The sequence below is a fragment of the Panthera onca genome, chromosome A1 (assembly GCF_046562875.1).
Source record: "Panthera onca isolate mPanOnc1 chromosome A1, mPanOnc1 haplotype 2, whole genome shotgun sequence".
In the NCBI taxonomy this organism is placed as follows: Eukaryota; Metazoa; Chordata; class Mammalia; order Carnivora; family Felidae; genus Panthera; species Panthera onca.
Window position 1 is genome coordinate 221,443,480 of NC_138339.1, and position 23,732 is coordinate 221,467,211.

Below are 23,732 nucleotides of genomic sequence, written 5' to 3' on the forward strand. Positions count from 1 at the left end.
CATTCTCTTTAGCTCTCATCTCTTCCCTCCCAAGCAATTACCATATTTCATTGATTCAAAGACACACACACACACACACACACACACACACACATATATTTATCGTTTCACCTTTTAACATCTCATAACCTGGGGCATGTGGGTGGCTCAGTCGGTTGAGCGTCCGATTCTTGATTTCAGCTCAGGTCATGATCCCACAGTAGTGGGATTGAGCCTTGTGTCAGGCTCCATGCTAAGCATGGAGTCTGCTTAAGATTCATTCTTCCTCTGTCTCTCTCTCTTCTCTCTCCCTCTGACCCTCCCACACACATGGTGCTATCTCTTAAAAAAAAAAACACACACACACCAAAACACCAAACATCTCATAACCCAAGATGCTTCTTTGATTTGGTGGTTTTTAAACTTGAAATATGGCAATTGAATGACCTGTGAAATGAATATACTTAAAAACTGGCCTGAATATTTTATGCTGACTTTGGGATTTTTAACCTTCATTTGACAAAAGGCTCTAAGCTAGGTATCCAAGATATTTTGACTGAGTGCTTTGGTTTTGTTAATTTTCGGAAGAAGATTGTTTATTGAGTGGGCTGGGGGAAAAAGAGGAATAAAGGCTTATAAAATTGAACAAATATAGTGATATTTTTATTAGCATAGAACATAATGGTAGTCATAAAGATTATGGTAGTTTGTGTTTCTAGAGCAGCAACATTTTGAGAATTGTTTTTGCTCTTGGATTATCTTCTAGATCATGCTGTTGATTGAGTGGCATTTTCCAAAAATTATACTGTAGAATGTTAGTTTTGGACAGAGTTTTAACAAAATGTCAGCTAGCCGGTTTTATACAGATAAGTTTTCACATTTTGTTTTCAAATGAGTAAGGTAGTATGCTTTGGCAGAAATTAGAGGCCCCCCTGGTAACCTCTGGGGATGATTCTGTCCATGGAAAACCCTAATCATAAGCCAATGTAATGAACTATCCCAAATTTTACAAACTTATTTTGAACTTATTTTTGAAACCACCTTCTGAATTAATCTATAGAACTAGTAACTTGAACGTCTTGGTTCGTAGCTTATAAATTATAAGTAGAGGTATTTTTGAAAGGTTCATTAATACTGATGTAATAAAAAATATAAAAGAATTCCTTTCAAGATGTCCCTTGTTTCTACATGAATTTTAAAAGTGAACTCAAATATATTAAAGGTTATGAAAATAGAATTAGTGATGCTTAAAGGTGATTAAATTCATTACATTTATTCCTTAGTGCCAAAATAGTGGTTCATCTTCACCCTGCTCCACCTAACAAAGAACCTGGTCCTTTCCAGAGTAGTAAGAACTCCTACATCAAACTCTCCTTCAAGGAACATGGCCAGATTGAGGTGAGCTTTTTTATGCATAAAATTGGACTAGAAATGTGTACTTATGTGTATTTTTATTGTTTGTTAATAAGGTGGAAATCCGTATTGTACAACATACCAGGTTTCACCATATTTTTACAACAAAATTTTTCTAATAGATTAAGCCTTATCAGTAGAAAAATGAAGTTTAGGTTCCAGTGAGAACAGGAAGCAGGAGGGTGTGGTCACAAGGAAAACCCAGAAGCTGGCAATATGCTAAGTCATGCTATTAGGCCACTAATAAACTTTTCAGTGGTTTGGTTAAGGAGGCAGAGTATAATGCAGTGAAATGTTAAACTATCTTGGTATCTGATAGCTCATCAGCCTTAAATCAGGCAGTCTTTCTTTACGGACTCCGTATAGATCTAATCACTTACCTACTTACTCCATGATATGATAGTTTACAGGTTCTGATTAGTAAGTGACTATATAAGTATTCCTCAGACATTTACAAGGGTATGTTTATCTCCCCCATTGATATCCTAAACCATTTATGGTTTTTTTTTTTCTATAACCCCTCACCGAGTGCTCCTCACACAGTAGGCACTAAGCAAATGTAAGTGACTAATTGCAGTCATGCTCACTGTCGGTAAAAAATATAGTTGATTTTCTGTGAGTGTAGTGATGTTTTGGCTCTCATTTCTGGCTTCACATTTTAACTAGACAAATTATTCTCCGCTTCCTTCATGGATAATGGTTGTATATTTTTCTTGGCACTCTGTCTGTTTCACTATAGATTGAAAACAATCCACATATGCAGGATTGTTTAAAGTAAGTCTATTTATTCATTGTCACTCATCTCTTTGTTGAGAATAGCTCACTTAAATAGAAGGTCAGTTTCTTTCTTTCTTTTTTTTTTTTTCCTTTGTGCTTTCTGAAGCTGATCCAAGAAGAGAACTTCCTTTGGTTTCTTTTGATGTCTCTGAGAATTCTAGGCTTTTTGCAATGACTGAACAGACCTTTCAACTAAAGAAATGTTAAGTAATAATTTGTATAAGGATACTATAACCTGACTGACTCATTTAAAGTGTATGTATGTGCGCAACAGTTTTATAGGCGTTTGTCTGAGGAAATGACACAGAGAAGATGGGAGAATATGCCAGTTTCCCAAGCTTTACCGACAAATAGAGGACCCCAGGTATTGTTGGAACTATTTCTTAACCCAATGTTTTCAATTCTGTACTTGCATCTTCATTAAGGGAAAAGATTTCTGTGATTATAGAACTTGTGAGAAACAAAATGGTACTCTGATAAAACCTTTATTTTCAGAGAACCTAGTTTAGTGCTCTGCACACAGTAGATACTTAGCAAAAACAAATGACTACTTACCAGAGTAACTCTTGGGGTGGTCACAGTTAGATTCCATTCACTATATTCTGTTCTTCCTAATCAGTCTGGCATCAGAGAACAGACAGTGCCTCTAGGTGATGTTTTTCAGACCAGTCTAAATTAACCACCAACTGTGGACAGACACTCAAATGTGTGAAAGTACTTTGTGTAATAACGGTCAAATACCAGAATTTTTAACCATAATTTCTTGCATGTTTGAGACCCTATTAAATATGATACGTATATAATAGTTTACCAAAGAACAAAAATGAATTTAATTTCTATCTAAAATACAGAGTAAAATATGCCAGTTATTGTATATACAGTTTTTTTTTTTAATATTGATTTGAAGATCACTATGTATGACAAGAAACTGACAAATGTTTTGAAAGGAAACTAGATGTAATTGTATGCTGTTTTTCTTTGGTTCTTTGTGGGTCCTTTTCCACCACTGAAAACACATTATGGTGGGTTGCAAAAGATTGTGTCCTTCCTATTTTGTATGTTTTATTTTCTACTTTTGTTTCTCAGCCAGGAAGAATAAGGGCTGTGGGAATTGTAGGCATTGAAAGGAAGTTGGAAGAAAAAAGGAAAGAAACTGACAAAAACATTTCTGAGGTAACTCTTAACATAAGTTCCGGTCAGCTGTCTTTTTCAGCCATTTGTGTTTATTCTTTTGGATGTAGCTGATGACTAATTCCATTCTGTATATTGGAATATATTTAGTTTGCCTGAAGCCACAGTCTCTTATTCCAGGTCTTCTTCTGGGTGGCATAATTTAGCCAAATCATGTTTTAAAAAGCCTTTTCCAAAAAGAAATAAAAACAGTGCAAATTTGTTTTCTCTGATGTTAGAAAACATGGTGTGTTGTTGTGTAAGTTTTAAAGTGTAGATGGAGTTGATTGGATAATACTGCTAATGAATTCAGGGTCCTCTGTATAATTATTTTGGCTGTTTGGTTAACTTAGTTGAGGGAAAAATGCTGTTCTGTGGCTGTTAACCTGGTTAGATACCACACAGCTTTATGCTGATGACCACTCGGGGACCAGACACAGAGATAGTAAGAATGGCTCAAACCAGTCCGTTATTTCCACTAGGAGAACAACGCTGAGCATGTGCATAACAGTGTTTTTGAACCTTCATCATATATGAGGAAGTTCAAGTGAAAGGGGAAGAATTCTAATTAAGGAAACCAGTTATGCATATTAGACTCTGTGGTTAGTTAATACATCTGAACATACCATTTGTTTTCCTGTGTTTATATAAAGATGGTCTTGGATTTTTATGAAATTACTCTATGAAGTAATTCTTTAGTTTTTAATAATAGTGTTTAAGTTAAATCCCATTGACTAGTGCTGTTCATAGAATTTCAAGGATGTGTATCAGTCACATAAAGCCTAAACTGCAAATAGTTATTGAATACCTGTATTAATCAAGATTCTCCAGAGAGAGAGAGGATCTCTTTTGCACTGCTTGGTGGGAATGCAAACTGGTGCAGCCACTCTGGAAAACAGTATGGAGGTTCCTCAAAAAATTAAAAATAGAACTACCCTATGACCCAGCAATGGCACTACTAGGCATTTATCCAAGGGATACAGGTGTGCTGTTTCGAAGGGACACGTGCACCCCCATGTTTATAGCAGCACTATCCACAATAGCCAAAGTATGGAAAGAGCCCAAATGTCCATTGATGGATGAATGGCTAAAGAAGATGTGTGTGTGTGGGTGTGTGTGTGTGTGTGTGTGTGTGTGTGTATATGTAGCGAAATTAGAGAAAGACAAGTATCATATGACTTCACTCATATGAGGACTTCAAGACACAGAACAGATGAACACAAGGGAAGGGAAGCAAAAATAATATAAAAACAGGGAGGGGGACAAAACATAAAAGACTCTTTTTTTTTTTTTTAATTTTTTTTTTTTTTTTCAACGTTTATTTATTTTTGGGACAGAGAGAGACAGAGCATGAACGGGGGAGGGACAGAGAGAGAGGGAGACACAGAATCGGAAACAGGCTCCAGGCTCTGAGCCATCAGCCCAGAGCCTGACGCGGGGCTTGAACTCACGGACCGTGAGATCGTGACCTGGCTGAAGTCGGACGCTTAACCGACTGCGCCACCCAGGCGCCCCCATAAAAGACTCAAATACGGAGAACAAACAGAGGGTTACGGGAAGGGTTGTGAGGGGGGGGATGGGCTAAATGGGTAAGGGACATTAAGGAATCTACTGAAATCATTGTTGCACTATTCGCTAACTAACTTGGATGTAAATTAAAAAAATAAAAAAAATAAAGAAAAGATTCTCCAGAGGGAAAAAAACAATGGGAGATATATAGATGTAGATATCAATATATACCTTTATATACATCTATCTTTCCATACACAGACACACACACAGACGTTTAAATTTTCTTTTAATGTTTATTTACTTTTGAGAGGGAGGGTAGGGGCAGAGAGAGAAGGAGACATAGAATCGGAAGCAGGCTGCAGGCTCTGAGCTGTCAGCACAGAGCTAGAACTCATGGACTGTGAGATCATGACCTGAGCTGAAGTTGGACATTTAACTGACTGAGCTACCCAGGTGCCCCCAAAGACATTTAATATAAGAAATTGGCTTGTTTGATTGTGGGGATTGAGAAATCCCACAATCTGCCAACTGCAAGCTGGTGACCCAAGAAAGTTGGTGATATAAATTCTAATCTGAGTATGAAGGCCTGCGAACCAGGAGCACTGACGGTTTAGGTCTAGTCCAAGGGCAGGGTAAGACTGCTGTCTTGGCTTAAGCAGTCAGGCAGAGAAAGAAAACGTGAGTTCTCCTTTCGACCTTTTGTTCCTTCAGACTCTCAGTGGATTGGGTGATGCCTGCCCAGTGAGGAGAGCAGTTGTGCTTAAGTCTACCATTTCAAATGCCGACCTCATCTAGAAACATCCTCACAGACACATCAATAACGTCAAAACCTGGGAACCTCATCATCTGATCAAGTCGGCATGTAAAATTAACCATCATAGTACCAATTCTTGGCCCACTAAATTGAAAATATAGGTTATCATTGAGAAACCAAGGTCATTTGGCCTAGTAAGTGCCCGTGGTCTAGGTTTTGCTGATCTCACATTTATGGTAAAGTTGTACGTGTTCCTCGGCTCTGTGTATTTCCTGCAAATTGGCAGCTGGATCCAGAGGCTTCACCCGACCTCTCTTTGATCCCTTTGATAAGATTAGTGGTGATACTGTATTCTTTCCTCAGGAGGCACATCATGTCTTTGTTGATGTTGTCAGCAGCTGTTCACGTTCGGTGCATAGATCTTTTGGTTCTTTGGTGGTTACAAATGGCAATATTTTAGGATTTATTTTTTATTTATTAGTTGAAATCCTTTTTGAAGAGCTGCTTCCCTTCATCTATTTGACTACTCATACGGGGCAAGATAAATGACTTTTTCTTTATCATCAGCATAATGAATTGGTTCCTTATCCTCCAATGGCAACTCATTGGAGTTTTTTACATACTATTGTGAACTCATAAATTGTAACATATTTGGTGGGTTTCAATCAATTACAATTATTATCCTGTTTAAAGCCCACATTTGTCCCATCTTTGGCCAGTGGGAGCCTCTTCAGGTTGGCCCCTTAGTATTTTTGATGTGACCTGGTGGACTTTGATAGCTTCCCTACTATTTGATGTGGCAAAAGTTCCGGAACCATCTTGTATGTTTCCTGCCCCAATCTGGAATCAATCGTTACCTAAGAATCTCTGTTTGTTTTGTTTTGTTTTAGTGGTAAGTGATATTTTAAAACACAATCTGCCTGCTAGGACTCTATCTCTGCTGGGCTGATCTTTATTTATTTCTAGTCCTTTTTAGTGGAAAGAGCTAGGTGTTTGTTTGTTTATTTGTTTGAGTACAAGTGCCTCATAAGGTCATAGTGATACTTCCTGTTCAAAGTCAGGACACCACTACCAAATAATTACTAAAACAGTTAAAAAGATTGTGTGTGTGTGTGTGTATGTGAACTCCCCATTATTCCCAATTTTAAACACAGATGTGCAGTATCTGAAGATTCAGCCACTGGGTGCACTCTCTCCGCTCTGGCTCTCAGTGAGTCCTAGTTGTACAGGTAACTATGTGTGACACCACCCGTCCTGATGTGGACCTCCCTCCGGTAGATTTTTCAGAAGTGCTCACGGGAACAGTATTCCCTGAGTTCTGGCATGTTTGTATCCCTTGTACATGAAGTCATTTGGTGGATTTAAAATCCTTGGCTCACGTGTTCTTTCCTTGAGTGCCTTTAATCGGTTACTTTCAGTTTTGTGTCTGGCATGAAGTGTTGCTGTCAAAGGGGGAGGCTAATCTAATTCTTCACCACCGTGAAAGTCAGTATTTTTCCTAGATGCCCAAAGGCTTTTTTCCCCCTTTTTTAGAAAGCCCAGTAATTTTAGCAGACTGTGTCAATGTGTTAGTCATTCTGGGTTGTTATTTTCAGGTACACGGGACGCTTTCAGAATTCGGTTCCAGAAGCTGTTTCTTTTAATTTCAGGGAGTTTTTTTTTTCAATTTTATAGTTTTTAATAATTGCTTTTAATTTTTCTTCGGTGACTCCTGTTAGCTGTATGCTGGAGCTCTACTGCCTAGCTTTACTGCTCGCAACTTTCTTTCAGACCCTTTTTATCTCTTTCATTTCTGTTCCATTTAGAAGATTTCCCTCTTTTTAAACTTTGTTTCTCTTAATATACTATCTGTTGTGTTTATTCACTTTTGCGTTCTAATATAGTCATTATTTCTGAATTGATTTTTTAAAAATTCTTTCATGAATCCCGTCACCTCATTTCTGACTTATTGTGTCTACTGATGGCTTGTGTCATTTTATTAACGTCTTTTAGCTCATGTTGAAATAAAAGGTTATTTGATCTGATCTATGAGCATGTCAGTCTGGCTTGCTTTTATTGTCTGTAATGTTAGTCTCCTTATTTTCTTTTTTCTCATAATAACTTTGTGTGGCATTTGACCTTGATGCTTGGCTGTTGCTATTTTTCTTTTCTTTTTTTTTTGAAACAGCTCTTTTTATTTTTAAAGCTTATTACTTATTTAGAGAGAGTGTGAGCAGGGAAGGGGCAGAGAGAGAGAGACTGAGAATCCCAAGCAGGCTCCGCACTGTCAGCGCAGAGCCTGACACAGGGCTTGATTCAGAAACCATGAAATTACGACCTGAGCCGAAGTCAGATGCTTAACTGACTGAGCCATCCAGGCACCCCTGCTGTACTATTTTTTACGTTAAATTAGTTTTGCTGCCCTTTCAGAGGAAGGCCTAGTGTAGGGTAGCTGGTCTTATTCCACAGAGCCCACTTTTCTTCTGTGTTGATGCATTATTAAAAATGGTGGTGGCCTGCTTTCTGGTTTCCTGGCCCTATTCCCTTCCTCTGTTTTTTATCTGGACCCTTTTTCCCCCCTTCCTCTCTCTCTTTTTTTTTTTTTTTTTAAGTTTATTTATTTATTTTGAGAAAGTGTGCAAGAGCAAGGGTGGGGCAGAGAGAAAGGGAGAGAGAGAACCCTAAGTAGGCTCTGTGCCGACAGCACAGAGCCCCACTTGGGCCACCCAGGCACCCCTATCTCGAGGTTATTATAGCTATTTTGTCATTTCGTTTTATAGTATATGCTGCCTATGGGTTTTTGGTTTTGAGATCTAGTTGCGCTGTCTTGTTTCATGTTGGGATTTAGAGAGATTAAAAAACTATGCTGCCATAGCCACCATCTTTCCAGAATCTTTAAATTCATAAAATTCCAGCATTTTGGCATCAAAGGGGTTTTTTTCTATCCAGAGAAGTAGTCATCTCAGAGCTAGTGACTAGATTCAGAACCAGGGTTATGAGAACTCAGTCTTCTGATTTGCAGACAAGCGTAGTCGACTGCATCATAGCTACTCTCTTCATCATTCAGAAGGTACTATCACTGCCCTCTTTCAGTGACATTTACTGTCATCCTCTTGTGTGACACTTTTGGAGACGGCACAGAGCAGTGAACTAATTTTGAATTAGTATTCTTCTGAATTGTGCCATACTAATTTGGTGTTCAAAATAATGTTTTTCTTGGGGCGCCTGGGTGGCTTCGTCGGTTAAGCATCGAACTTCCGCTCAGGTCGTGATCTCAAGGTTTTGTGAGTTCAAGCCCGATGTCGGGCTCTGCGCGGATGGTACAGAGCCTGCTTGGGATTCTCTGTCTCTGTCCCTGCCCCACTCATTCTGTCTCTCTCTAAATAAATAAGCTTAAATTTTTTTTTTAATTAAAAAAACCCAAAATAATGTTTTTCTTAATTTATGAAATGCTGCTGTGTTTCAATCTAATTTCCATGGAGTTGCATAGCTCAAAGGATTCAATACAGTTATCGTGCTCGTTCATGCAGGTCAGTGATTTATTCAGCAGGTGGTCCTTGCTCTCCACTTTGTGCAAGCCCTGCATCAGGTTGATGTTTTAGATATTGTGATGATGCACCAGACGGGCAAGCAAACAGGCATTCTCTACAGCAGGAGAAATGCTGCGTTAGAGAAAATGGCGGCTGCAGCAGGAACACAGTATATGGCCTCTAACTTCCTTGGGGTTCAGGGAAGTCTTGTTAGCAAAAGTAATGGAAGTCAAGGCCTGAAAGTTTAGCAGGCACTAACAGAAGACTAGTAGAGACAAGAGGATCCAGGTAGAGGGAACAGAATATGTAAAGGTACAAAATCAAGAAAACCAAAACAGAATATTCAAGAATATATTAATAGTTACTAAAGCTGATAACCAAATTAATGACTGGAAACAAGAAATAATGCTATAAATCAGCATACGAGGGTACTTTTAAAGCAGATGTCATTGTTTTTTTAATTGGAGTAGAAATTTGACTGTGGACTTGGTAGAGGGTTAGAAAGTTCTATAAACTGGCAGATAAGATAGCAGAACGGGCAAATCATCTGTTTTGCATTTGCACATGTGTTGCTTTTATTGTAGGTAGTTTCTCTACCTCTTTTTTTGGATAATTGGCTGATTGCTTATTTTAGAATAATAATATGGATAGATGTGAGGAAGCTTTCATTTGTGTTTTATGATTACTTAAAATATAGATAATTCTTCTAAGACACTAAAATATTTGTATTTGTCTTTTACAGACTGTAAGCAACAGGGCTAATTGATGTATTCTGTGTGGAATCACTATTACTTTTAGCATATTTTTTCTATGGAAATGTAACCTAGTAAATAAAGTGATTTACCATATAAAATTTTTAAAGTGTTGTCTTACTAGTGTTCCCTACCCCGGTAAAAGAAATCTGTAAATATTTTGTATATTCAAAGTAAAACTCTAAGTGTGTCAAGTGTTTGTGTCTTTTATTTTTGAAAACTAGGTTGGTGTGTGATTTGCCCTCCATTTAAATGTTAGAGTGGACTTAGTTTCAGAGCTGGTGCCCCGAGTTTCCCACAAAAGGTTTCCTGCATCTGCTGGCTGTTGCTGATAAGAATCCAGTGTTTAAGCCTTTTGTTTATCTGAGGAAATTCCTGTTAGGTGTGTGCACATTCCCCTTTGTTCTCAGTATTAGCCTTAGTAAGTCTGGCCATAAGAATCTTACACAACACTCTATTCTTTTAGCAAAATCCTTTTGCAGATGGGGGATACTTTTCTGTATGTGATTACGATGGGCATGGGCTTATCAGAATCTGCTGACCATTATTCTGTATCGACCAAAAGATTCTTCAGTTAATGCGAAGTTGCTTAATTGGCTTAAAAAATAACATTTGTGCACATCATTTGGCAGATGTTCTTCATTGGAAGTATGCTTTCGGCGATATGAAATAAATTTACTATAAATATGTCTGATTAAAGTTTGAAGAGGCCTTTGAAGTGGATATTCATTGTAGTAAATCAAACAATTAATGGGTTTTATTTAGGTATATTTTGGTGGTATTTGAATGTTTTTCTTTTGTGATATCCACTACATCCCAAGCTATAAGTATAAACTCTTCAATATTTAGAGGCTGAGGTTTACAGTTTCAGTTAAGTCACACCTGCTATTAAAGCCAAAATTGTTGTGCCCAAAGAAGTATTCTGGCAGCTGCACATTGCCATTTTCAACCAGGAAAGCTTTACAATGCCTTTGATTCTTGACCTCCCATCAGGAAATGGTTTTGGCAAGAACCAGTGACAAATTCTCTTACTTATGTGAAAGAACAGTAAACAATATTTTCTGAATGATTTATTACTTATGTCACCTTTTGTTTGTTTAATCAATCATAACCTTTTTCTTTGAAAATTTGAAAAGTTGTTTTTTGCAGTTTGTTTTGGAAAATTTATGGTTTCTTAGCTAAACTGAATCCTTAGAATAAGATAGGCTTATTACTTACGTAAATATTTATATAAATAGATATCTGTAAGAAGTTTTCATAAATTTTTGTCAAAGGGAAGAAAACAGAGTGCTTCATTGCTTAAAAACATCTTTAATCTTTAGATTCCAACAAAAACTCATTTCTCATTTCAGGCCTTTGAAGACCTCAGCAAGCTAATGGTCAAGGTATATGTAATTTATACCTATTAAATTCTTACCAATTATCATGTAAGTTTTGAACTTGTGTTTTGTTAGCAAGGCACTTTGGGGACTTTTTTTTTTTCAGTCTTTTACTGTTCTCTTCACAGGCTAAGGAAATGGTGGAGTTATCAAAATCAATTGCTAATAAGATTAAAGACAAGCAAGGTGACATCACAGAAGATGAGGTAAATAGATTGCTTTTTTAAGGCATTAGAAACCAGGTTACACAAATAACACAGTGATGTTTCAGTGGTTTAGCAGTTTCTTTCTTAATGTAGTGTTTTCTTTTAGGACTTGCAGGTATATGAAAGTGCTAACGAAAAAGTCAACCATAAAAACTTTGTTGGTTCTAGTAGGATTAAAGGATACTTCTGTATGTTCTCTTAGAGTGTGGAAAAGAGAGATATGGAAATGTGGAAGGAGTGGTTGTTTTATACATATCCATAAATTTGATACTTGTTTCGGTAAATTTCAGTACAATCTGGTCACAGCCATTTTCCTTTCTAAGTTTTTGGCTCTATCATTTGGTTGGCATTAAATACAGCATGGTTGTTCCCTAGCCACTTCTCACACCAAACTCATGAGCTCAGTGGAGTATGAGATATCAAGATAGAAAAAAGAAGAAGAATTAGCTTCACACAGGGAACTACTGGAAATCCACTTTCTTAGAATTCACGCTATCAAAACACAGTAGAAGAAATGGGTAGATACAGATATAATTGAGTAGCATTGAATTTATGATAGAAAGATTTTCAGTGTTGGGGTGGAAAGACTAATTCTGCTTTTTAGTCTTTTTGTGCATTTTCTCCTCTTATTATAGACCATCAGGTTTAAATCCTATTTGCTGAGCATGGGAATAGCTAACCCAGTTACCAGGGAGACCTGTGGCTCGGGCACACAGTACCACATGCAGCTGGCCAAACAGCTGGCTGGGATACTGCAGGCGCCGCTGGAGGTAAAAACAAAACCTGAGTGGTCTCTTTCAGTTGTGTTAAATTATCTCTGTGTCATCAGAAATCTTAACAAGAGTTTAACTCCTTTCACAGTATGGTTACTATTCAACCAACATGTTATTTTTTGTTCAGGAATATTAAATTACTGTTTTGTTTTTTTTTTTGTCAAAATCTAAGTTGTTTTCAATTCCCATTTCAGATATCTGTAACTTCCTAAATCTATTTGATATAAAGTTTTTCTTCTCTCCTGTTTTCAAAAGGAAACATATGATCTCTAGATGTTTACATATATTTCTATATATCTAGTCTGAATATATAGTGTACTGTTATAATTTGATAACACAGATATATCTTCTAACATGACTCAGGCAATCAAAACTTTACTTATTAAAGCACTCATATTAAGAAGTATTTCCAACATGACAAAATAAGAAAAATATAATGAATCCCTGCATGCCCATCATCCAGGTTTATCTGTAAACATTGTCCACTGGAAATTATTTTAAAGCAGGGGCACCTAGGTGGTTTAGTCGGTAAGTGTCCTGACTCTTGATTTCAGTTCAGGTGATGATCTCACAGTTGGTGTGTTTGAGCCCCGTGTAAGGCTCTACACTGACAGTGCAGAGCCTGCTTGGATTGTCTGTCTTCTTCTCTGCCCCTCCCCGACTTGCAGGCCCACACTCACGCACTCTCTCAAAGCGAATAAATAAACATTAAAAAAATATGATTTTAAAGCAAATCCAAGACATCACATTACTTTATCTGTAAATTTTTCAGTATGTAATTACAAGGATAAAGATGCCTGTAATGTAATTATAATCCCATTTCACAAATTAAAAATTATTTTCAATATAATCAAATATCTACTTAGTGTTCACATTTTTTCTTATAGTTAGTTTGTTCAAATCAGGATACTTTGCAATTGGTCGATTTGCCACCCAGGTGTTTTGTTTTTGTTTTTTTTTTTAATTCCGTGGGTTTCCCTCTCCTCTTTTTTTCTCTCCTATAAAATTTATTTATTGAAGAAACTAGTGGTTTTTCTTATAGAGTGTCTCAGAGTCTGGATCTTGCTGACTTGTATGTTAACATACTTCCCTGCCTTATGTATTCCCTGTAGACTGGTAGTTATATCTAGAAGTTCTTTTTTTTTTTTTTTTTTTTTTCCTGCTGGATATTTCATAGAGGGTGCTGTGCATTTCCATCAGCAGGTACAGAATGTCTTTTTTTTGTGTGATGTTAGCAGCTACTAACACTCAATGTCTAGATCTGTTACTTCATTAGAGATTACAATGGTGATATTGCCATTTAATTCTATAATTTTTTCATTTATTAGTTGTAATAACTCAAAACATTTAAATACACTTTTTGAAACTTGGTGTAGAGGCCCTCTTTTCATTTATGTAAATGTTGAAACAGTAATAATGATGTTAAAGTCCAAATATTGAATTTGAAATGCTTCACGTATCTGGCTAGGTTTTCCTGTGTGCAAATTTAGTTTTTAAAAGGCTTCTTAGGAAATTTTATGAATCCTGATTTCACTCTGCTTATGATTTCTGTTAAGGAATGCTAACTTGTGTGAACTATAACATAATACTTTTTAAATTTTGTATTTTAACAGGAACGAGGGGGAATAATGTCACTTACGGAGGTATACTGTTTAGTAAACCGAGCTCGAGGAATGGAGGTAAGAATAGAACATTTAGATATTCTTTTAACTAAATATAGACTTTCTTAACATAATACAAGTTCCCCTACAGTGAATACAATTTGAGGAAGGGCTGAGAATATCAAAACCATCTGAGAAGTAGTGTGGTGCAGTGACAAGAATGCTGTCCTGCTCTGGGGATCTAGGAGGTAGACACTCTTCCTGGTTTTACCAGTGACATGATGATTGACCTTGAGTAGCTTACTTAACTTCACTGAGACTCGGTTGTCCTATGTCTAAAACAAGGATTTGGACTGATTGATACCTTCTGGCTTTAATATTCTGTGTTTGTATTGTGATTAGTAAGGTTGTGTATGAGGCCTTTTCCCTGTGACAGTTCAGTGTTTGGACTAACTGGGTTGGACACAGATGGCCTGGAGAGAAACAGAGGGAAAGCTGCCCTCTGCCTTTGGCCGTGAATCAGCAGTGGCTGCTCTTCAGCTCTCATTGCCCCTTCACACCCACATGTGTATGGTCCGTGCACTCTTTGTGCCCTTCAGTCAAACAGTTTTGCGGTGTCAGCAGTCACCTCTGTGCAGAGAACTCCTACATCTTTCAAGCGCCCACCCCAGGTTCACGAGCAAAGCCTCTGCTCTGTTTTTATTTGAATAGTCCTCAAGACTGCCGTCAGTGAGTACCTCCTACTGACCAGGCCTCCCAGTACCTCAGTGAGGCAGCTACTTTTACTGTCCCCGTCTTGGGGATAATATGAGGATGAGGAACTTGAGGCTTCCAGAGATTAAATTATTTGACCAAAGCTGCACCTGGAAATAGAGGTTTGACAGGCATTTGGACCCAGGCTGGGCCTATGACTCAAAGCTGTATTTGTCAAACGCCACAGTGGGCTGATTCTTTAAGGTTGCATGGGTCTGGAAGGGTGGCCACTAGCTAGCTACATGTGACGACTGTGAACTTGAAATACACCTAATCCAAACTGAGATATGCTGTAAGTGTAAATTACACACCAGATTTAGAAGACTCGGTACAGAAGAAAGAAATGTTAAATATCTCATTGATAATTTTTATATTGATTATATGTTGATGTTTTAGATTTATTGGCTTAAATAAAATACATGTTTTAAAATTAATTTCACCTGTTTCTTTTTATTTTATGAATATGACTACCAGAAAACTTAGAGTTACATATACGGCTTGCATTGCTTTCTGTCGGATAGCACTGCTTCGCTTCTTTGTTAATCCTTTTTTCCTTGTGGTGATTAAGGCAACATGAAAGCCTTGATAAATGATTATTTATTTATTTATTTATTTATTTTAAATTAAAAAAAAAAAAAAAAAAGACTCCACACCCACCATGGGCCTTGAACACACGAGCATCACTCTATTAATTTGTAGTATAAACTGGATTTTCTTTCTATTAGTTGCTCTCACCAGAAGATCTAGTGAATGCATGCAAGATGCTGGAAGCACTACAGTTACCTCTCAGGTAAAAGAACCTCTGCAGGAAGCGTGCCAACTTGAGCCACTGTTCCTCACACAGTAGACAGGAAAACCCTGCCAGGTCTGCCCACACAGGTCTGTGCGTGGTGAACCAACACATCGCCCCTCTGGGAATTATACCGTGTGAGCAGAATTCACTTGTTCTCCTAGCTTCCCTCCTTACCGGGGCGGTACATGGCCTGAGGGGCTAGTGGGCCAACTCTTGTTGATTTGGGGCAATGAAAGAAGAATGTGGGCTCTCCTATGAGGTCAGAATAACCAGCCCCTCTGCTAGACATTTCGTGCTTGTTTCTGGAGATTTAAAACTACAGATGTTCAGCTGTGAATTGTATTTTCCTCCCTTCAGATTAAAAAAAAAAAAAAAAAGTGCCAGACATATTTTATTTAGCCTGTGGATTATAGTTCATAATGTTATTAACTGTATTTATTCGTGAGTTCCTAGTTATGCTGTAATTGCCTGTGGTTGTTACGTTTTAGATGCTGTTTTGTGTTAATATTGCCCTCATGCCCAGCATAAAAGAAAGTACAGGATATTTGTACCTCCTTAGTGGTTGAAGATCCTAGATACTCACAGCTTGGTTTTCCCATCTGCGGTTTTCAGGCTCCGAGTTTTTGACAGTGGCGTCATGGTAATTGAGCTTCAGTCCCACAAGGAAGAGGAAATGGTGGCCTCAGCCTTGGAGACCGTATGTGAACCAGTTTCCTCATTAGTCTGCCCACCAAGACGTGACTCCATAGCAACATGAGAAACAGGCTTTCCTTTTGAATTTAATTTTTCTAAAAAGTAATGTTTGTAGACCCAATTAAAGACACCTATTAACACGAGTGAATACTAATCAAAATGATACTTTTAAAGCTTTTTGAGACTTGCCAAGGAGAATTAGAATTCCTGAGGTGTTATCTTTTTGTTTGAGACTCAGTCTTGTGGACAGATTTTTAACTTTGTTCATCAGAATGTTACCCTTGACTGAACTTTTTCTGTCAGTACCACCTACATAAACAGTCTTATAAAACATCACAAGTTGTTTTATGAAATAATTGCTTCAAAAAAACACGAAAAGGAACTGTAGTTTAGATGGATTTTACCAGCCAAACTGCTGCTGTTACTCATTAGGAGACTTGAAACATTACTGCCTTCATAGCCTCTGTGGCGAGCCTGCCTAATTTAAATATTTATTACATTTATTTTAAATTAGAGGAAAACCTGAAGACTATAGATATTTCTACCGTATATTTTAAGCTAAACCTATATATAAGGACCCTATATGTGGGACATGCAGTATGTACTCCTTCAGAATTTATTATATGTTCCTTTTCAGAATATCAAGGGTTATTTTGGGGGTTTAGTACAGTGCCTTTGTAACTTTGTAGAGGGCTTCGTGATGTTTTAGGGTCTGCTATATTCATTCTGGGCCCTTCCGCATTTATGGAATTGAGCATTAGTGAAGAAGATTTAGTTCAATATTGAATATTCTTGAGTTTTTTTAGGAAATCCAATATATTCTTTCCTGAGCATAATGGTAGACATTCTCCCTAGGTTAGTACCTAGGTGGCCAAATTATCATATTTTTTTCCTGCTGTGTTTCTGTTAGGTTTCAGAAAAGGGATCCCTGACATCAGAAGAGTTTGCTAAGCTGGTGGGAATGTCTGTCCTCCTGGCTAAGGAAAGGTAAGCGAGTCCTTGGTCTTCATTACAACTGTGTTTGTGTTTCTGAATGGACAGATGATTGTGGTTTTCCCCTTGATTCCTAGGTTGCTTCTGGCAGAGAAGATGGGCCATCTTTGCCGAGATGATTCAGTGGAAGGCTTGCGGTTTTACCCAAACTTATTTATGACACAGAGCTAAGGGTTTTGTATTTAAAATACTTCGTGTCCATACACTTGTATCATGTAGAGGTTGTATGACATTGAGCTCAGAGTAAACCTTGATGAACTGAGAATTTCTGGAACTTTACACTATAATATAAAACCCTTTTAATTTCTCCCTAAATATTACGGTCCAGGAAGTTTACTTAGGATAAATATAGGAAAATACAGAAAACTGAATGCCACAGTGAGTTGGAAATCATGCTACAGTTGTATAGAGCCCTCAGGGTTTAACTTGAAATATGGTGAATTTTAACTTGATCCTCAAATCTGTTTTTTTAAAGAAGGGAATCTAGTTATTAATGGGGGAAGAAGTTGAGTGTTTGGACAGGTTAGATCATTTTTCTGGTGTGACTAAAATTCACTGAATTATAAACAAAGTTTTTCCTCTGCATGTAATGTGCCCATTATGGGAGAGTGTTCATGAAGCAAGTCATACGTACAGTGTAGCTTAAGTGACAACACTGAACAGGACGTGAAACCACAGAACGCCACATGAGGCTTCTCCTAAGTAAGGGCTTTTCTTTAGAAGCAGTTATAAGCATGTCTTCAACAGACACCTTAAAAAAGGAGAGAGTTGTATTTGACTTACGTATGTATAGTCTGACTAGTTTTTTTTTTTCCAAGTAATGATTTCATAGCTGGCATTTAAAGAATGCAACTATGTCATTTTGTTTTAAAAATGCTGTGGATTTTGAAACTGAATTAATGAGCTGTATAGACACGCCCAGAGATGTGATTACAAATTTGGAACTTAGAGGGTTCAGGAATTCCCTAGGGTTGTGTGGGGGAGGGGCCGGGAGAACCTTTAGGTCGCTTAAACAGGAACCTTGGTGCTCTTTGACCTGGAAAGCCAAGGACAGGAACATTGAAAGGGGACAAGTAATTGGTCTCCTTTTCCTACTCTTAAGGAGTTTCAACACTACACTTTAAAAAAATATTTCATATCCCAGCAATATTTTTTTTCTTTACCCCATATATTAGAAGCTGTGTTGAGAAACTATGTCACTAGCAAGTATTACCAAGATAACAAAAACTGGTTACTCCTGAATTTCGATTGTTTGAGTTCTAAAGTGGGCTGCCTGACTTCATATGTCGGTGTGTTGGCATTACCTCAAACTCAGGGACCCCACAGGGACGCAAAGAGATCCCCTTCTAAGACTGCGTCGAAAGTGGGAAGCAGGGATGGTTTTCGGCCAAACCTCCAGAAGGGATAGCGTCTGCACTGAGAGACCCATGGTGACCAGCAGGTGGGGATACCCAGGCTTAAGCTCTGGGATCCCTAAGATGTCACTGAGTGAGGTGGAGGGCCCCCTGCAGATGCCCTTTGGGGAGTTGCAGGGATCCTCAGCTGTAGACCCAGGGAATCCCTCCCACTGCAGCCAGAGTCAGTCTCTGATCCCCACCTGCAAAAGTGGCTGTTGCTGCTTCACATCCTCCAGCCTTACGGGAATGTCTTCATTTTCCAAACTTGTCGCTCATTCTGTATCGTGATGACAGATAGCCCCTAATGTCCTCATTGTTCAGCCTCAGGTTTGTTTTGGGGGAATTCAGTGTCTAGCCAAACAATGGCCCCATGTCTTTCAGGCCACCATGTAGACTTGTTTGTGTGGCACTCCTGTTTCTGGGTTACACTCACACTGCTCTGGCAGACTTGTACACGCATGTTCATACGCACTTGCACACACGCTTACACACATGATGTCTCATCTGGCTAAGGCTTTTCAGAAATTACAAAGGTAAATAATAATCTGTTTCAGCGGTTGGAATGAATTGCAATTGAGATTGTTTGACTACTGGATCTAGCTCTTATGATTTGGATTCATTACAGCAAACTCCCACGGTTCAACATATTTGTTTACATTAGTGTGACAACACATTAACAGAAGTGGAGCAGTCTAAATTGTATAAAGTGAACTAGGAGGAAGAAAAGTGACATGACTATATTTCGCACATGTCACATTAATTAGAAAACAAGTATGATTGATTTTACTGTTAGTGGGCATTCTTCACTGTTTCTAGACTTATATATGTATATTTTTGATTCCACCCACCCACCCATTCTCTCCCCCTCCTTTTTTTTTTTTTTTTTTGCCAAATAAGATGTTATTTTGGTCTTCTATTGGCAGAAGTTATGTTTAAATACAACCAATCAGGCCCTAAATGCAAAAAAATTCATCTCGGTGCTTATCACTGGTATAATTATTATTTTTGCTTTACTAACTTTGCTCTTAGGAGCATAAATTTGTAGCTTTATGATAATGGAATTTTTCTAGTCACTATCAAAGATTTTTTTACACTGTACAAGTGCAGGTTGTTTTCAGGATGAAATGATTGGAATTAATGTATATAGAGTAAAATTACTGGAAAACTTGTAAATGATTTTTCTTACCTTGGTGTTCTTTTTAAAATACTCTTTGAAAAACATATGAAAATGATAAACTTTTAATCAGAATAAGCCAGTACGTTAAACATTTTTTCTTTATTTTTGACCTCAAGATCTTACTGTTTTAGTTGTTCTAAAAGAATGGGAAATGGCTCATGAACTTTTTTTTTTAATTCTTGATGTGAATTTCACGGTTGACTAACCCTGTGCATTCTCGTGAATGTACTGTCTCTCCAAGTATTGGTTCCCTATAACCAGACTCGCCTGACCAGACATGGATTCATCAGGTGGTCATTCTCATGCTCTGCCCAACAATATCAGCATTTTCACTTTGGTACAGTAGAGTCACACATATAAGCTGGTTAGATTTTTAAAGACTGTGCCTTGGAATGAAATCAAGCATGCTTAAAATGATCCCTGAAACTCTTAAATTGCCAGCGAAGTTCTTTATATCGTCTTACAGGTCGAATCCCTATAGAGTGATACATGGGTATGAATATATTATGAATATAGTAAGTACAATATACAATAAAAACTACATAGCAACAGTAGACATTTATAACACCAATAAGTAAACTATTTAAATGTGTGTCTTGTTTTTGTTTTTTGGCCAAGAGTTATGGTTGAATTTCTGTGAATTTATTTGCTAATCCCATCCCTTATTAAGACAGATCTAGAGTGTGAGCTCCGTAAGGGGAGAGCTTTTTGTCTGGTGTGTTTGTGGATATATCCTCAGAGCCTAGAACAGAACCTGGCACACAATAAGCATTCAATAAATATTAACTGAATGAATGAACTCTCATGTATATACCTATTTATAACCTGGCTCCATTTATCCTACTTTATCTCCCATTCAATTCAATAAAAAAATTTTTTGTTAAAAATCCATATTGACTGTGTGAGGAATTACATGGGCTGCCGGTGGGGGGTGGAAACAAAATGAATAAGATACAGTCCCCACCTTTAAAAGGGTGGCGCAGTTAGGGAAATAGACATGTAAACAACCTTACCTGAAGATGGAATGGAAGGGGCACAGGTACATGCTGTGCAAGACAGAAGGAGGATCCTTTAGTTCTTGTGGGAGAGGAAGAGCCTCATAAACTAGGCTCACAAGGACCAAGAGATCGTCAGTAAGTGGAGGCTGTTGGGTTAGAGGAACAGCATGAGGTGTGCCCCTTCCCATTCCTGGGGCATACTTCCTTTGACTCTGCAGACTTCCCTTTCTTAACTGTTTCCCCATTCACTTCTCCATCTCCACCCCAATTATCATACTGTGCTCATTCCTACCTGCTTTAGAAAAATCTGTTTTCAGGGGCGCCTGGGTGGCGCAGTCGGTTAAGCGTCCGACTTCAGCCAGGTCACGATCTCGCGGTCCGTGAGTTCGAGCCCCGCGTCAGGCTCTGGGCTGATGGCTCGGAGCCTGGAGCCTGTTTCCGATTCTGTGTCTCCCTCTCTCTCTGCCCCTCCCCCGTTCATGCTCTGTCTCTCTCTGTCCCAAAAATAAATAAAAAACGTTGAAAAAAAAAATTAAAAAAAAGAAAAATCTGTTTTCAGTATATGACTCTATTTCTAAATTCCGTAATAGTTATTATTTGTCCTGTGTACATGACTATATTTTGTCTTGGAGCCATAAAAAAATAGAGGAATTGGGTTTCTTTAAAGTTCAAAGATTCAAGGGGCGCCTCGGTGGCTCAGTCGGTTAAACATCCGATTTCAGCTCAGGTCATATCTCACAGTTCATGAGTTCGAGCCCCGCATCGGGCTTTGTGCTGACAGCTCAGAGCCTGGAGCCTGCTTTGGATTCTGTGTCTCCCTCTCTCTCTGCTCTTCCCCTGATCATGCTCTGTCTCTCTCTCCTTCAAAAATAAATAAGAACATTAAAAAAAAATAAAGCTCAAAGATTCATATAATTGAATCTTTTAAATCTTTTCTGGTTTAGGTCAGTGATTGTACATGGTAGGCTCCTAGTTAAGTATTGGCTGAATACTTGAATGATTTTTGGATTATGATGTGTCATGAATTTACTCGCAAACCTAAGTCTGTGTCCTTTACCATATGCCCAAGAGGTTTCTCAACCAGACTTGTCAGGACTCAGCCCGTCTAAGATACTGTGTCTTACATGACATGGGGCATATCCATGATGTGGGAAGCATGCCAGAAATCAGGTTAACACACGTGTAAGATCTTGTTATTACAGGTGAAAATTGGGTCATTTGTGTTCTTCCTTGAGTCCTGATAATCATGAATCAGTTAAAGCTTTTCTCTCAGAGCATTATCTGAGGAAATAAAAGATCTCTCCATGTGTATAAAGGACACTGTTGAGATTGTGAATACGTTTTACACAATTTGCACAAAATTACTAGACCAGTCACTGACCCTGAAAGAGAATTAAAGGTACCTTGACAGCAGCTTGTTTTAATTAATCCCAGCAAGACCATATCACCGTTCTTTTGGAAGCTTTTTTTCCCTACACGCCTATGCCGCGTTCCTTTACCAAAAATTACACCCTTACATGTGCAACAAAGACAGAAACACAGTCTGGCAAGAATTCTGATTAAGACAAAAATGACCAAGCATCTCAATACAGCTGTTACTTAAAAAGTGTCCAAGTGCACTGATCCAGTCACTTGTACCTGGATTTAGGTCCTCCTAAATTCCAAGGGTGGATTTGTAGGGAGAGTGTGTGTCTGCAAGATTAATGCAGAGCAAGTTGCTTTCTATATATATATTCCACTTCGTCACCACACTACGTCAGTACACCTATGCCTTTTATGCTGGGGGAGAGGAGGGATTAAACGTTTGCCAAGGTTACTGAGGTAGGGCTGGAACGAAGCTTTCTGTAACTCCAAAGCCCACTCTTTATGTTGAGCTTTTACTTTCAAAAACGCCAAGGACTGTGGCATGTATTTGAAAAGAAATCCCGACTTGAGCTGATGAATGGATGTTGGACTAGATGATTCTGTCAGTGAAAGCTTGGATGGATTGAGTTGGTACTGATAGGATTAATTATTGGACAAGATAAGTACTTAGCAAATTTGGTACCTCAGACAACCTCTGATAACTCTGATAAAGAATTGTGCTATCTTTTCAAAGATTAAGTGACGGATTCAAGCACCTGCAAATGCTGTATTTTTGTTTGAAAAATTGAGGTAAAATTTCAGTGAAACGCACAGATCTTAAGATGGACGCATTTTAACAAATGCGTAATAGATCATGTAACTCACACCCCAGCCAACAGAACATATCTGACATCCCCAAAGTTCCCTGGTGCCTCTTTCCAGTCACCTGTTCCCTAGAGGCCACCACTATGTTCTGATTTCTATTACCACACACTACTTTTGTCTGTAAAATGGTATATTTTGCGTAAAAGAAAAGCAAATGGGAAACTATTCACATTTTTTTTTCCGTGTACTGAAAACCGAGCACAGCTGTTAAGGTGCAGCTCTATCCTCTAGCATTCTTTTCAAAAGACAACTTTAACACTTGAGAATTAAGAGTTTATTAAATGTCACTTTTTATGTTTTTAATTGAACCAACTCTGGCTCCTGAGAGAGAAAAATCGAAACTGAGATGCACTTGACCTGATTCTCTTTTGACAATCCCCAAGAACATTTGGGAAGCCAAAGTTTACTGCCCACCATTTAGGCCACTTGGATGACCTACTTTTGTGGTCCCCCAGAAGAAAATGACACCGGGGGAGAAGTGACTGAATCGGAACGAGGGGAGACCGCGGCTCGCCCTTGGCCCCGGCCGTGGGCCGTGGGCCGTGGGCCGCGGGCGAGGGCGCGTCGGGGCTCTGCCCGGCTCCCCGAGGCTCCGCCGGCCGCGCGCGCTTGGGAGGATGCGCAGCCCAGAGCGGGCGGGGTTGACTTCGCCCGCTGCCCGGCCCCCCGCCCTCCGGTGCCGCCCTCCCTGCGCCGTCCATCGGGGGCGGGCCTGGGCGGGGCAGCGGAGCCGAGCGCCAGCGGGCTCAGGCGGGCAGTCCCGGGACGCGGGATGCTGTGCGCGTTTCCTCGCGGCCCCTGAGGCCACCAGCCCGCCGCCCGCCTCGCTCGCCCCAGCTCTGGCCGCTGCGCCCGCCGGTCCCGAGAGGTAGGA

At 38.8% G+C, this 23,732-nt stretch overlaps 2 protein-coding genes across 2 annotated transcripts in view; both read left to right on the forward strand.

Moving 5' to 3' along the window:
• Nucleotides 1-20,522, forward strand: part of VPS36 (vacuolar protein sorting 36 homolog) — a 30,705-nt gene extending 10,183 nt beyond the window's left edge. The window contains exons 4-14 of the mRNA XM_078434065.2: nt 1,263-1,377; nt 2,444-2,533; nt 3,256-3,342; nt 11,219-11,251; nt 11,374-11,451; nt 12,087-12,221; nt 13,838-13,903; nt 15,304-15,368; nt 15,984-16,068; nt 16,975-17,051; nt 17,135-20,522. Coding sequence (XP_078290191.2) covers nt 1,263-1,377; nt 2,444-2,533; nt 3,256-3,342; nt 11,219-11,251; nt 11,374-11,451; nt 12,087-12,221; nt 13,838-13,903; nt 15,304-15,368; nt 15,984-16,068; nt 16,975-17,051; nt 17,135-17,228 — 925 coding nt within the window. The 3' untranslated portion in view covers nt 17,229-20,522. The remainder of the gene's footprint in view (nt 1-1,262; nt 1,378-2,443; nt 2,534-3,255; nt 3,343-11,218; nt 11,252-11,373; nt 11,452-12,086; nt 12,222-13,837; nt 13,904-15,303; nt 15,369-15,983; nt 16,069-16,974; nt 17,052-17,134) is intronic.
• Nucleotides 20,523-23,596: 3,074 nt separating this feature from the next.
• THSD1 (thrombospondin type 1 domain containing 1) overlaps nt 23,597-23,732 on the forward strand; it is a 31,040-nt gene continuing 30,904 nt past the window's right edge. Inside the window, exon 1 of the mRNA XM_060637274.3 lies at nt 23,597-23,726. The gene's annotated coding sequence lies outside the window, so the exon portion shown is untranslated. The remainder of the gene's footprint in view (nt 23,727-23,732) is intronic.